Source organism: Leptopilina heterotoma, unplaced genomic scaffold (assembly GCF_015476425.1).
Source record: "Leptopilina heterotoma isolate Lh14 unplaced genomic scaffold, ASM1547642v1 Lhet_325, whole genome shotgun sequence".
Classification (NCBI taxonomy): Eukaryota; Metazoa; Arthropoda; class Insecta; order Hymenoptera; family Figitidae; genus Leptopilina; species Leptopilina heterotoma.
The window spans coordinates 1,502,636-1,517,966 of NW_025111019.1; the positions used below are offsets into that span (position 1 = coordinate 1,502,636).

The following is a 15,331-nucleotide window of genomic DNA, read 5'->3' on the forward strand; positions in this document are numbered from 1 at the left end:
GGCGAAATGTTGCTTGACTATGTTACTTAATGGAAATGCACAACTTCATTAGTTTCCGTTCGTGTGTCTACTCTGTGCGTTGCATCTGTATACCGACTATGTTGTCGAGAGGGAAAATTAAGTTGTCAGTGTGGCCTTTACAAGAGGAGGCACTCTCTTATTTTCACTAAAGGAAATTTTTTAACCCTTTCTCTAAATTTCTTAATATAATTACCAAAAACTGCTTTAATTCTCTAATTCTAAAAAAGTTATTGAGACAACACTTTTTAATAAAAAAAAAAGTAAAGAAGAAATAAACAATTTTCCTTTTTCTAAATGCAAAAATTCCTTTCCATTTTACAGAACACGCCTGCAAGGACTTTCGGTGCACCACTAAGGAATTTTGCATCGACACTGATCTCGTTTGTGATGGTATTCGACATTGCGAGGATGGTTCCGACGAGGCAGCTTCCACTCTCTGTGCCAGTGAGAAATTTCCCTTCTTTTCTATTTTCTTCTTTTTATTATTTTTTTTTATTAATATTTATTATTGGTATCATTATAACATTTCTATCATTTTTTATTATTAGGGTAATTATTCCAGGGCTCGAACCAGTGAAAGTATTTAAAAATACGAACTTTATGGACCAAAAATTAAAAATAACTGAAAATCATTGAATTCTTGTAACGTATTTATTAAAAAAATTTTAAATAATTAAATTTTATAAAGAATTCAATTATTTTCAATAATTATAATAAAATTCTTATCGCGAAGACATTTATAAGAAAAAATTTGTAAATAATTGAATTTCTGTGAAAAATTTTTTATTTTATAAAAATAATTAAAGGTTTTTAACTAATTCAAATTTAGCGAGTAATGTAGATATAGAAGAATTTGTATTAAAAAAAAAATTATTGTTCGTCTATAAAACAAAAAAAAATATGATTTCTTTTTATTTATTTTCTTGTCATTATTTTTCGGTTCACTGCACTTTTATTATTAAGCCATTTTACAATATTTGCCATCGCTCAAATGAATTTCATCCAATTTATTCCAGTATTAACGAGCACAATTATTTTCGGATCTGGGAAAATGCAATTGAAAATATTGATAAACGGAAACAATTCGTTAAAGTAAATGTTTACTGACATGTTTTGTATCGATTACCCTGCCCACCCCAAAAAAAGGAAAAAACAAAAAAAAACAAAGATTTTATCTTGTTAGCAAAAAAAAGTAAATTTTTTTCTTTTTTTCGAAAAAAAGAACTTTAAAAATTTAAATAAAGAATATTCAAATTTTGTAGAAAAGGAAAGTTTTTACTATATCGACAGTCGATCAAGAAAATTGCAACTTTATCGACAGGTGATAATGATGATTGTAGTATTACCAACAGTCGATAATGTTTAACAGATAATTTTTTACACAATCTATTTTTTTCTTCTTTTTCAAAACATAATTTTTCTAAGGAGATTAAATTGAGACAAAAAACGCAACATTTTTGACTCGTTTTTTGTCTCAATTTGATATCCTTAGAAAAACTGTGAATAAAAACAAACGAAAATGAGTTAAAAAAAAGAAATGTTTTTTTTATATCGACAATCGATAAAGAAATTGGCAATTTTACCCACAGATGATAATGAAGATTGTTGCATTATAAACAGTCGATAATAAAAACTTTTTTTTTTCACTATTTTTCAATTTTATGTTTTTATTAAATATTTAGATAATAATAATAGTACAATAAAGTAAGGAAACAAAAAAGACAAGAATTTGAATAGTATAAATACTAAATAAATATAATAATAATAATAATTGAAATTTTTTAATTATTATTAATTGTTTTCAAAGATCCGGAGGCGTCAATAATTCTCGGCATGGAGACAACGTTGTTTGCAGTGGCAATGGTTTTTGTGATTTTAAGTATGGTGGGAATCGTCGCCGCCGGTGTGTTGTGCTTTTGCAGACAGCGAGCGTCAACACCGGGCCACATACACAATAATGCACACAATGCACAGAATCATCCGCCCGTCATCTTTCCACGTAAGTCTCTTTCAAAACACTCACTCTAACTAACTGGCACGCAATCTTGCAGCAAACAATTTCATTTCACTGAACTAAATTAACATAAATATTTTAATATCATTTTAATATTGCAAAAAGAAAATTAAAAGCAGAAAGTAAGCTTTTACATAATATAATGGCAACGTTGCTACAAGCTTGACGTATAAAGATTGCTTCAATTTTTCCGCAAGGTTTCTGCAAGGTTACGCGCTATCTGACTGCATTATCTTAATATTAAACTAGAATACAGAGTAAAGAGATTTTTACTGCATATTTCCTAAGCTATAAACTAGTTTACTAACTACCATACAAACTAATTTTTTGACTAACTTACTAACTAACTTACTAACATACTAACTAAATTACTTACTAATTTACTAACTATCTTACTAACTAACTTTCTAACTAACTAACAAAATTAATTGATAATTAACTGACTAACTAACTAACTAACTTACTAACTAATTAGCTAACTTACTTACAAACTTAATTACTAATTAACTTTTCAACTAACTAACTTACTAACTAAACTTAGTTACTAACTAATTAACTGACTAGTTAACTTAGTTACGAACTAATTTACTAACTAACTTACTTAGTTACTTACTATCTTACTAAGTTAGATAGTAAATTACTTAACTAGTTAGTTAAATATTTAGTTAGTACGGTAGTTAGTAAGTAAGTTAGTTAGTTAATTAGTTAGTTAGTAACTAAGTTAAATAAGTAAATTGGTTGGTAAATAAGTTATTTCGTTGGTAAATAAGTTAGTTCGTTGGTAAATAAGTTAGTTCGTTGGTAAATAAGTTAGTTCGTTAGTAAATGAGTTAGTTCGTTGGTAAATAAGTTAGTTCGTTAGTAAATGAGTTAGATCGTTAGTAACTAAGTTAAATAAGTAAGTTGGTTGGTAAATAAGTTAGTAAGTCAGTAAATTATTAAGTTACTTAGTCACTAAGTTAAGTAAGCAAGTTAGTTAGTAAGTTAATTAATTAGTAAGTTAGTTATTTGGTATATTAGTTAATACCTATAGGCAAATTTTCTTAAAACTTTCCTTAGAAGAAATTAAAGAAAAAAAAAATTAAGATGGATTTCTATGGGGAAAATAAATATATTAGGTATCGTGCTGTTAGGTTGTGGGAAGAATAGTAAGCAGAAGAAATATTTATACAAAAAGATTGTATAAATAATTGCAGAATTGCGCGCGCGCGCGTCTTCCCCTTTTTGTGAAAAAAATGTTTTGACCGAAAGATGTCGCGTGCAATAATAATGATGGAACTTGGAAAAATGGGGCCGAAGCCCCTGATAAAGGACTAAATATGTCGATGTGTGTATGTGTGTGGGATGGAAAGCTCTCAGGGGCAGCGGATACACAAAGGCGTATTTATTCAACGGGAAGCTATTCTACAGGGGTTACGTCCTGTACTAGTGCGTGTATGTGCTAGAGGATATTATTCAAAGGCTACTTTTTTTCTTTTGACTATTTTTTTTCTTCGAGTTTGTTATTTTTTTTGGTCTAGTCTGTTCTTTGTTTGCCTATTTTTTAAATCAAATTTCTATTTTATTGTAGATTTTATTGTTTCTACTATTTCTGATTTCTCTACAATTTCTGATTTCTCTACTTTTTCTATCTTTCTACTGTTTTTATTTTTTCTATTTTTAATTTTTCTATTTTTCTACTATTTTTATTTTTTGTATTTTCTACTAATTTTCTTTTTTCTGCTATTTTTACTCTTTCTATCCTTCTACTATTTTCTACTATTTTCCGCACTATTTTCTACTATTTTCAATTGTTCTACTATTTTTACTACTATTTTTCGTACTGTTTTCTACTATTTCCAATTGTTCTACTATTGTCTACTATTTTTCGAACTATTTTATACTATTTCTAATTGTTCTACTATTTTTTAAAACTATATTCTACTATTTTTTTGTACTATTTTCTACGATTACCAATTGTTCTATTTTCTACTATTTCCAATTGTTCTACTATTTTTTTTACTATTTTCTACTACTTCCAATTGTTCTACTATTTTTTCTTACTATTTTCTACTACTTCCCATTGTTCTACTATTTTTTTTTACTATTTTTCGTACTATTTTCTACTTTTTTCAATTGTTCTACTATTTTTCTAGTATTTTCTACTATTTTTCGTATTATTTTCTACTATTTCCAATTGCACTACTACTTTTAGTACTAATTTCTACTACTTCCAATTGTTCTACTATTTTTTTTACTATTTTTCGTACTATTTTCTACTTTTTCCAATTGCTCAACTATTTTTCTTGTATTTTCTACTATTTTTCGTATTATCTTCTACTATTTCCAATTGTACTACTACTTTTAGTACTAATTTATACTATTTCCAATTGTTCTACTATTTTTTAAACTATTTTTCGTACTATTTTCTACTATTTCCAATTGTTCTACTATTTTTCATACTATTTTCTACAATTTCCAATTGTTCTACTATTTTTTCTACTATTTCCAATTCTTCTACTATTATTTCTACTATTTTCTACTATTTCCAATTGTTCTTCTATTTTTTCTATTATATTCTACTATTTGGAATTGTTCTATTTTCTACTATTTCCAATTGTTCAACTATTTTTCGAACTATTTTCTACTTTTTCCAATTGTTCTACTATTTTTTTTACTATTTTTCGTACTAATTTCTACTATTTCCAATTGTTTTACTATTTTCTACCATTTTTCGTACTATTTGTTTAATATTTTCAATTGTTCTACTATTTTTCTATTATTTTTTTTTACTATTTTTTACTATTTTCTACTATTTCCAAATGTTATACTATTTTCCAACTATTTTGTACTATTTCTCGAACTATTTTCTACTATTTCTAATTGTTCTAATATTTTTCGTCCTATTCTCTACTATTTCCATTTGTTCTACTATTTTTCGTACTATTTTCTTTAATTTCCAATTGTTTTACTATTTTTCTACTATTATTCGTACTATTTTCTACTATTTCCAATTGTTCTACTATTTTTCAGCTATTTCTACTCTTTCTATTCTTCTACTATTCTCTACTATTTTGCGCACTATTTTCTACTATTTCCAATTGTTCTACTATTTTTCGTACTGTTTTCTACTATTTCCAATTGTCTACTATTTTTCGTACTATTTTCTACTATTTCTAATTGTTCTACTATTTTTCTACTATTTTCTACTATTTTCCGTACTATTTCCAATTGTTCTACTACCTTTCTACTATTTTCAATTGTTCTACTATTTTCCTACTATTTTCTACTAATTCCAATTGTTCTAATATTTTCGTACTATTTTCTACTATTTCCAATTGGTTCTACTATTTTTCTACTATTTCCAATCGTTCTACTATTTCTCGTACTATTTTCTACTATTTCCAATTGTTCTACTATTTTTCAGCTATTTCTACTCTTTCTATTCTTCTACTATTCTCTACTATTTTGCGCACTATTTTCTACTATTTCCAATTGTTCTACTATTTTTCGTACTGTTTTCTACTATTTCCAATTGTCTACTATTTTTCGCACTATTTTCTACTATTTCTAATTGTTCTACTATTTTTCTACTATTTTCTACTATTTTCCGTACTATTTCCAATTGTTGTACTACTTTTCTACTATTTCCAATTGTTCTACTATTTTTTCTAGTATTTTTTACTATTTTCTACTATTGCTCGTACTATTTCCAATTATTGTACTATTTTCTCCACTTTTTAAAATTATTCTACATTTTTTTTCAACTATTTCTATTTTCTCTACTATTCAGCTTATTCGAGAACCTTTTTAGTATTTTTTAATTTTTCTCAAATAAAAATTCACCGCTAAAACAAATTCTATAAACTAAAAAGGTTAACGAAAAGAAAAAAAATCCTCTTTAGAATAAAATTGTGACAACTAAAAACAGCAACAAATGACCGTTAAGCCCCGTTCATACGGGTGCCTCTAGTGCACACAAGAGTGTGCCTGTGTGTTATTAAAGAGAAACGGATATATGTAAACTATCCTATCTAGCCGCGTGTAAACTCGCCCTTGACGTGGTGGTGGTTTCACAATTGCACTCGAGGCATCGCATCGTCCCTCTTCCTCTTCTTTGCAAAAGGCTTAATAAATCTCCCAATATCCTATATATATATAGTGTGTGTGTGTGTGTGTGTGTGTTATCCAGTCAACACGCTCCATTAAATCGAGACTCACACTAACCGCGATTGAAAACTCCACAGTGCCATAGTAGTGCCTAGTGGTAAAGGTCAAACAAAAGTATCCTCAAAAATTATTGCACCCCTCCCCCGGGAATTAAGGTACGTTTTACAAAATTCATAGGATAACTTACCGACCAACGCTACTCAATATAATAACCTAAAAACTTGTTTCTCCAAATAAATTATAAAAGAACAATTTCCGAAAGTTTACTCTTCTTCGGTGTTAACGAGCTTTTATAACTGGCTTTCGTAACTTGAATAAATATATGGTCTTTACTTCCCGGTTAACTTCCGAAAGAACTTTACCAAACAAGTTTGTAAATTGTAAATATTGCCTTAGCGTTCTACTCTTTTTATTTACCTGTTAATTATTTTTACTCTTTTCTTATTATGTTGATTTTTTTGTATTTTTTTGCATTTTTGTACTTTTTATCTATTTTTATATTTTTTTAAATTTTTTATTTTTCTATTATTGTAGGTACTTTTTTCTCTTTTGTTATTTTTGTAATTTTTTTCCAAAAGTCTATTTTTAAAATATTTTTTCTCTTAAAAAAGTATTTTTCCCAACAAGCCTTTTTTTTGGAAAGTTTTGTTTCCAGAGAAGCTCAGTTTAAAGAAAGCTTTTTTCCAAAATATAAATCGTTCCAAAAAGCTTTTTTTAAAAGGAAAGTCGTGTTTCCAAAAAAGCTCTTCTTCCTAAAAAAGTAATTTTACAGAAATGAGTTTAACTTTTTCCAGAAAAGTCAAGTTTCGAAAAAAGCTCTTTTTTCCAAAAAATAATTTTTTTACCCAAAAAGCTCTCAATTTCAAAAAAGTCTTTTTTTTCAAAAAGAAAAATTTTTGTTTAGCAGAAAATAACAATTTTTCACAAATGACATAAAAAAGCTTTTTTCTACTTGAAAAAGCTTATTGTATGTTGTATCTGAAGAGTTGTTTACTTGTCGGGGCATCGTTGAATGATGAAACAATCGAGAGCCGACTAAACGGAAATCATAACTTTCGTGCGATAAAGTAATCGACACGTGTACGTGCCTCTCTCTCTCTCTCTCTCTCTCTCTCTCTCTCTCTCTCTTTATATATTTATTTATATTTGCAAAGGGACATTGATATGATGATATCCTCGACGAGAAACGAAGCGAGATGAATGGCAAAAAAAAAGAAAACTCGAATTCAAAAAATGAATTACGATAAAAAAAAAGAATTCAACCCAGATTTCAATTTTGGAAACTTTTTTTTTAAAAAACTTTTTTTTTCTTTTTAAAATGCAAACAAAATGTAAAGAGTTTTTTTTGCAGAAAAAACAAAAACTGAAAGGATTTAATAATAAAATTATTATAATTATATTATAATTATAACAATAACAAAAAAAACAATATAACAAAAATAATTTTAACATTAACAAGCAATATAACAATAATTACAACAAAAATATAACAATATAACAATAATTATAACAATAACAATAACAACAAAAACCAATATAACAAAAATAATTGTAATGATATCAATAATAACAATAACAAACAATATAACAATAGTTATAACAAAAATATAACAATTTGTAACAATAACAATAACAACAAAAAACAATATAACAAAAACAATTATAACAATAGCAATAATAACAATAACAAACAATATAACAATAGTTATAACAAAAATATAACAATTTGTAACAATAACAATAACAACAAAAAACAATATAACAAAAACAATTATAACAATAGCAATTATAACAATAATAACAAAAAAGCAATAAAACAATAACAATTGTTATTAATATTGTTTATATTATCATCATTATTATTATTGTTTTTTTTAAATATTATTATCATGATCATTATTGTTTTTTTTAAATATTATTATCATGATCATTATTGTTATTAATATTATCATTTATTTGTTTATTTTATCATTTTGAATTTACTATTTATTAGCAAGTTATTTATTTTTAATTATTAATTATCTTTATGAAGAAAAAAATGCGATTTTTATCAGAATATAATTTTAAGCATTTCAAATATCGCGCCTTTTCCCAACCAATAAGAGAGTAGTACTGACGCATGCGCACCAACGGTCGTCCGCCATCTTAGTTCGGATAACCTAATACTAAATGAGCCGAATTTTCAACTTTTCAATTAGAACAAATTTTAATTTAAAAAAATCAATTTTTAAATAAATAACAATTAAAAATAAGTAAATTGAATTAAAAAGTAAATAGATAAATTACAATTACAATTAAAATGAGTAAATTAATAAAAAATTTAATTATTATATACAAGAAAATAAAAAAAACAAATTGAAATCAAGATGATTTTATATTGTAAACAGATATTTTTTGTTGTATTATGGAAAATAAATTAAAACTGAATTAAATAAACAAACGGATAAGTAAATAAATGCCAATGAAAATAAATTTAAAAAAATGAAAATTCCATTTTTAAAAAAAAATTCTCTTTTTCGAGAGAGAATTTAATAAATTATACGATATTAATTCTTTTCTGTTTTATTTTTGCTTTAAATGCACGAGTAAATTTTTTTTTTTTAATTTTTTCGTTATTGAAAATAAAAATAATAAATAGTACGTGAGCGAGTTCCCCCCCCCTCTCTCTCTCTCTCTCTCACTCGGTCGACGATATATTGAATGTTCTGAATATAAATTGAGTCACGTGCATTATATCTATGTATATGTCACTGAAATAAGAATCACAATCTTTTTCTTTTCACCTTCAAATCGTGTTGTATATACATATCTCACTTCACTACCGGAAATACCACTGCTTTCTCCAGCCATGACTTCCGAATAACGAAATAGATGCGCAGATACAATCTTTTTTTTTTCTCTTTCTTTACTTTTTCTTTTCTCACATTTCGGAAGTATAAGGTATTCAAGAGGAAGAATATTTACTAATTTGAGGAAAAAATACCCCTTCCTCTCTATTTTCCCTATTTTTTGCCAATATCCCCTCCATTTTCTCCATTTATGCGAATCCCTCCCCCTATTTTCTCATTTGTGCAAATAACCCCCCCCTTTTTTTATTTTGTGGGATATTTACACACATGGGGGGGGGAAATAGAGGGGGATTGTCACAAATGGGTAAAATGGGGGGAGGGGGTGTTTCACACATGGGAAAATAGGAGAAGGGGATATTTTTTGCAAAAAAGATTTTTTCCGCAATCTTGAATAAATAAACAACGATTTATAAATTTATCCATTGCTGCAATTTACAGTGATAAACTTGTAATCGAAGGTCATTATTTATTTCAAGTTCAATGCTTTTCTGTATTTTTTTTTTATTTACTCTATTATGCTGAATTTCATTCTTGAATATAAACAATTTTTAAAGAAGTGAATTTTGCTGAATTGTACTTTTCAAAATCTACTGAATTTTTACTACTTAAAAAAATTTGAATTTTTACTCTTAAATTTTACTCTATCATCTATTTAGAGAATTTTTGATTTTTCCAGTTGTGACATTTAATTATTTTTTAGCAGCACTCAATACTATTACGATTTGTATTCTAAAAACCTAATTTTTAAAAAGTTTTTTTTGACAAATATTTAAGTAAAAAAATTTTCAAAAAAAAAGAAGAAAGAAAAAAACCCTCGTACCTTGTCTGAAATATCGATTCTCATTTGGCTCGAATCCAAAATGAAAAAAAAGAAAAAAAAGTCCTCACCGCACCGATCTATTCATTGTCGCCTACTTTTTCTCCATCATCTATCACTCTTACACATTGGCGGTACGATAAAGAAATCCGACTTATCGTATAAAAGTCACGCTGAAAATGTTTATAAATTCAGTGTACGTTGTTGTGTGCGCGCAATCAGCTAGTTTTCATCAACTCGATTGTGGCCCTGACTTTAATATTTATATGTTTATACGTAGAGGCATAAATGACATTTGTCATTTGCCGTCTTGACCACGATCGACAACGAATATAACAAAAAACCATTCTCTCATTCTTGACAGTGAAAGAAGAGACGGAAGAGGAACGGTTGTCTAGGGGCGGAAACAAAAAGAAGAAAAAGGAGGAGGAAGAGGAGAAGGGGAAGGAATGGAATATTTTTAGGAAGAAAAGAAAAGTGGTAGATGTCTATCGACTGGGGAACGATCAGGAACGTTGTGCTAGTAGTGAATGTGCTTTGGACATTGTGAGTGCGGATAGTTGTCAATATCGAGTGAGGACTGTTAATTGTGATCCGGTTGGAGAATCTCGAGGAAATAGTGAAATAGGAAAATTTAGATTAGCTTTAGGTTGCGAAAGATTAGAAGATCCGTTAGCATCAAGTTGTGAAGCAGTAGGACCCCAATCAGCATCAAGTTGTGAAGCGTTAGTACCCCAATCAGCATTAAGTTGTGAAGCATTAAAACTTCCATTAGCAACAATTTATGAAGCACTAGAACTTTCATCAGCATCAAGTTGTGAAGCATTAGAACCCCTGTCAGCATTAATTTCTGAAGCATTAGAACCCCAATCAGCATTAATTTGTAAAGCACTAAAACCTCCATTAGGATCCATTTGTCAACCACGAAAAAGTCGAGAATTAGAAGCATTATGTACAACAGTTTGTGGACCAAAAGAAAGTGAATTACCAGAAGCATCATCTGGATTAAAACATCAAGTATTAGAAGCATCATGTGCATCAAGTTGTGAACCACTAGAAGCATCATCATCATCATCAAGTTTTTATTCGGAAGGAAGTCGACTACTAGAAGCTTCAGTTAAAGCACCAGAAAGTCAAGCATTAGAAGCATCATCTGTACCTTGTTGTGAGCCAAAAAAAACTGAATCACTAGAAGCATCATTTGCACTAGAAAGTCAAGTATTTAAAGCATCATCTGCATCAAGTTTTAAACCAAAAAAAACTGAACCATTAGAAGCATCATCTGTATTAAAAAGTCAAGCATTAGGAACATCATCTGCAGTAAGTTATGGACCAGAAGAAAATGAACCACTAAAAGCATCATCTGCACTAAAACATGAAGCATTAGAAGCATCAAGTGCATCAAGTTGTGAATCAAAAGAAAGTGAACTATCAGAAGCATCATCTGCAATAGGAAGTCAGGTATTTGAAGCATCATCTGTAACTTGTTGTGACCGAAAAGGAACTGAACGACTAGACGCATTATCTGTATCTTGTGACCCAAAAGAAACTGAACCACTAGAAGCATCATCTGTACCTTGTTCTGACCCAAAAGAAACTGAACCACTAGAAGCATCATCTGCACTAGAAAGTCAAGCATTAGAAGCATCATCTGTACTAAGTTATGGACCAAAAGTTACAACTGTAATAACTGTACTTGTCCATACTTATAAACCAGAAGGAAGTACACAACCAAATACTACACACGAAACATGTTATCAACCACAAAGAATTACTGAAGTTTTAGAAATTCACCAATCAGAAGAAGACGAAATTCAAGAAGCTCCACTAGAACCATCAGCAGCAGGAACAATATCAACAGTAACATCACCAGCAGCAGCTAAAACAACACCAGTTTCAGCAGTAGCAGCTACAACAACACAAGTACCAACATTAGCAGCTAAAACAGCACCAGTATCAACATTAGCAGCTATATCAACAGCTGTATCATCATTAGCAGCTATAACAATACCTGTATCATCAGTCTCAACTATAACAACATCAGTCTCAACTATAACAACATCAGCATCAACTATAACAACATCAGCATCAACTATAACATCAGCATCAACTATAACTACACTAGTATCAACAACAGCAACTAAAACAACATTAGTATCAACTATAGCAACACCAGTAACAACAACAGCAACTAAAACACCACCACTATCAACAATATCATCATCAATATCCATAAACCAACTTCATCAAACACCAGACAAATCATCAAAAATGTCCTGGCACGAGCACCCATCATCAAAAAAGTGCATGCTCCTCACCATATCCTTCTTCCTGATGACAACAACCTTTCTCCACGATGTTCTAGCCCAAATACCAGATCTACAAAACCTGATCGAAAAGAACGAATCAACAGGTCGTGACTTCTTCCTCGGACCATGTCTGGTGAAAACAAACTCAACTTGTCCAGATCCAGAAATACAGTTCTTCCTCTACAGCAAATCGAATCCCCTTGACCCACAACAAATCTTCGTCAACTCAACATCATCGAACATACCATCAACCTTCTTCGATCCCAAATATCCGACTAAAATCATAATCCACGGTTATAATTCCGATATGCAATTGAGTGCCCTAGTGGACATTAGAAACGAGTACCTGAAACGTCCGGAGAACTACAATATAATCGCCGTCGATTGGGAACGACTGTCAAACGGACCCTGCTATCCAGTCGCGGTACACAACGTCCCCCACGTTGGCAATTGTTTGGCCCAACTGATAAACCGTCTCCGCGACATTGAGGCCAACAACATCCACGTGATTGGCTTCAGTCTAGGTGCCCATGTGCCGGCATTTTCCGCAAACTATCTAAAACCTTACCAATTATCCCGAATCACAGGTTTGGATCCGGCGATGCCACTTTTCGTGACCGTGGGCAACGATGAGAAACTGGACAAAAGCGATGCTGAGTTCGTCGATGTTTTTCATACAAATGCCTTCGTGCAAGGCAAAATGGAAGCTGTGGGACACATTGATTTCTACATGAACGGAGGCATTAATCAACCCGGTTGTTGGGAGAAGAGAAATCCGTTTGGCTGCAATCATCATCGAGCAGCGCTCTACTTCGCCGAGTCGGTGAATACAAATGTGGGCTTTTGGGGTTGGCCATGTCCTGGATTTTTGTCCTATTTGCTGGGTTTGTGTCCACCGAGATTCCCGGCCGTCCTCGCTGGCGATAGAGTGAACAGGACCTATCGTGGGTTTCATCTTGTTCGGACGAAAGCGGCGAGTCCGTTTGCTGAGAAAATTTTTGATTTCATTGGTGTTAAGAGTAAGAAGAAAAAAGTGATTAGCCAAAACGAACCGACCAAGTGATTTCGAAGGTTTCTTCGTGGACCAGTAAAAAAGTGAGTTGGGGGTTCAAACAAAGAAAAACTTAATTTGAATCTTTTTGGAACCTATAACATTAAATAAAGTGTGCAATGTGTTTTCGAGTGTTTTCAATGCTTTAAGTGGTTTTTTGGCATTCAGACATTAGGGTTAACTGGGGGGTTAACCTTTAGAGGGACAGGGTTGCCACTATAGTGGCCGAATCTTTTTATCGAATCGACTTCTTATTTGTAAATTTTTCTTAATAAAAAACTACTAAAATCTGTGTAAATTTACCGGCCCTCTAAAAGTTAACGAAGGTCTAAACATCAATAATGCTTAAGCACAATTAACCCCGTACCTCGAGGTTAAAAATTAACATTTTTCAATTTATTAAATTAAATTCTTTTAGGGTGAACATTAAAAACAGTCAAAATTAAGTTCACCATGAAATTTTCCAGGGTTAAGTTATGTTAATACATAAGTTACGCCCTAAATAAATTTAACCCCTTACCTCTATGTTAATTTTTACCTTACCTATGTTAATTTTTTAACCACGAGGTACGGGGTTAAATTTATTTTAACCCCTTACCTCGTGGGTTAGAAGTGTTAATTTTTAACCCCGGGGTACGGGGTTAAATTTATTATAACTCCTTATCTTGGGGTTAGAAGTGTTAATTTTTAACCCCGAGGTACGGGGTTAAATTTATTTTAACCCATTACCTTAGGGGTTAGAAGTGTTAATTTTTAACCCCGAGGTACGGGGTTAAATTTATTTTAACCCCTTACCTTGGGGGTTAGAAGTGTTAATTTTTAACCCCGAGGTACGGGGTTAAATTTATTTTGGAGCGAACTACAAACAATGGATAATATTTCGTCAAATAGCGAATAATTTTGTACATGTTTTGCATATCTTAATTTTAATAAATTTAATATATTCTATTATTAATTCTAATATTTCTATTCTATTAATCCCTTCCGTATCTCTTTAGAAAATTTTTTTATTTAGTCCTAAACTAATATTTCTATAAAACTTATAATTTTTTGTTTTGTGTTTTTTTTTGAAATTGTAAATTGTAAAATTGTGAAATAATATACTAAAATACTAAAATAGTAAAAATAGATTAAATACTAAAAACAAAAAAATACTAAAATACAAAAGTAGTAAACATAATAATAAAATAATAAAACGGGAAAAATTAAAATGCTAGAATATTAAATTTGTAAAAATAGCGAAATCCTAAAATAATAAAATAGTGAAAATAGCAAATTAATACAATAGAATGAAAAACAAAAGAAAAATACTAAAATAATAGTAAATATAGTAAAGTACTGAAATAATGAAAATAGTAAAAATAGTAAAATAAAAAAAAATTAAAATAGTAAAAATAGTAAAATACTAAAAAAAATTAAAATAGTAAAAAATTAAAATAAGAAAATATTTAAAATATTTAAATCCTAAATTACTAAAATACTAAATTAGTAAATTAATAAAATACTAAAAATAATAAAATATTAAAATACTAAAATTAGCAAAAGACTAAAATAGTAAAATAGTAAAAATAGCAAAATATTAAATTACTAAAAATAGGAAAATACTTAAATATTAAATTACTAAAAATAGCAAAATACTACAAAACAGAAAAATAATTAAATAGTATAAATAGAAAAAAACTAAAGTAGAAAAATACTAAAATAGTAAATATAGTAAAAATATTAAAATACTGAAATACGAAACTAGTAAAATAGTAAATTACTAAATTACTAAAAATACTAAAACAGTAAAATACTAAAATAGAAAATTTAGTAAAATTCTGAAATAATAAAAATATTTAATTTAATTAAGTACTAAAACATTAAAATAGTAAAATATTAAAACAGAAAAATACTAAAAATATAAAAATATTGAAATACTAAAATACTTTTGTTCTAAACTAGTAAAATAGTAAAATACTAAAAATACTAAAATGCTAAAATATTAAAATAGTAAAAAATATTTAATTACTAAAATAGTAAAACATTAAATAAGAAAAATAGTAAATCGGGAAAGTACTAAAAATAGTAAAATATTAGAATACTATAATACTAAGCTATTAAAATAGTACAATAGTAGAA

The 15,331-nt window shown here is 29.0% G+C and overlaps 1 protein-coding gene across 1 annotated transcript; it reads left to right on the top strand.

The window, feature by feature from the left end:
- The first annotated feature begins 35 nt into the window (after window positions 1-35).
- On the top strand, window positions 36-14,165 carry LOC122504899. Its single transcript, XM_043616223.1, has 4 exons — window positions 36-57; window positions 343-465; window positions 1,829-2,020; window positions 10,188-14,165. Exons 1-4 carry the CDS (start codon window positions 36-38, stop codon window positions 13,220-13,222), a joined length of 3,372 nt encoding a protein of 1,123 aa, XP_043472158.1. The 3' UTR covers window positions 13,223-14,165.
- The last annotated feature ends 1,166 nt before the right edge of the window (window positions 14,166-15,331 follow it).

Coding starts and splice junctions, on each gene's coding strand:
- LOC122504899 (XM_043616223.1), top strand. CDS start 36: ATGCACAACTTCATTAGTTTCC. Junction 58..342: donor GCACAACTTCATTAGTTTCC/GTTCGTGTGTCT, acceptor TCCATTTTACAG/AACACGCCTGCAAGGACTTT. Junction 2,021..10,187: donor TCCGCCCGTCATCTTTCCAC/GTAAGTCTCTTT, acceptor AACGAATATAAC/AAAAAACCATTCTCTCATTC.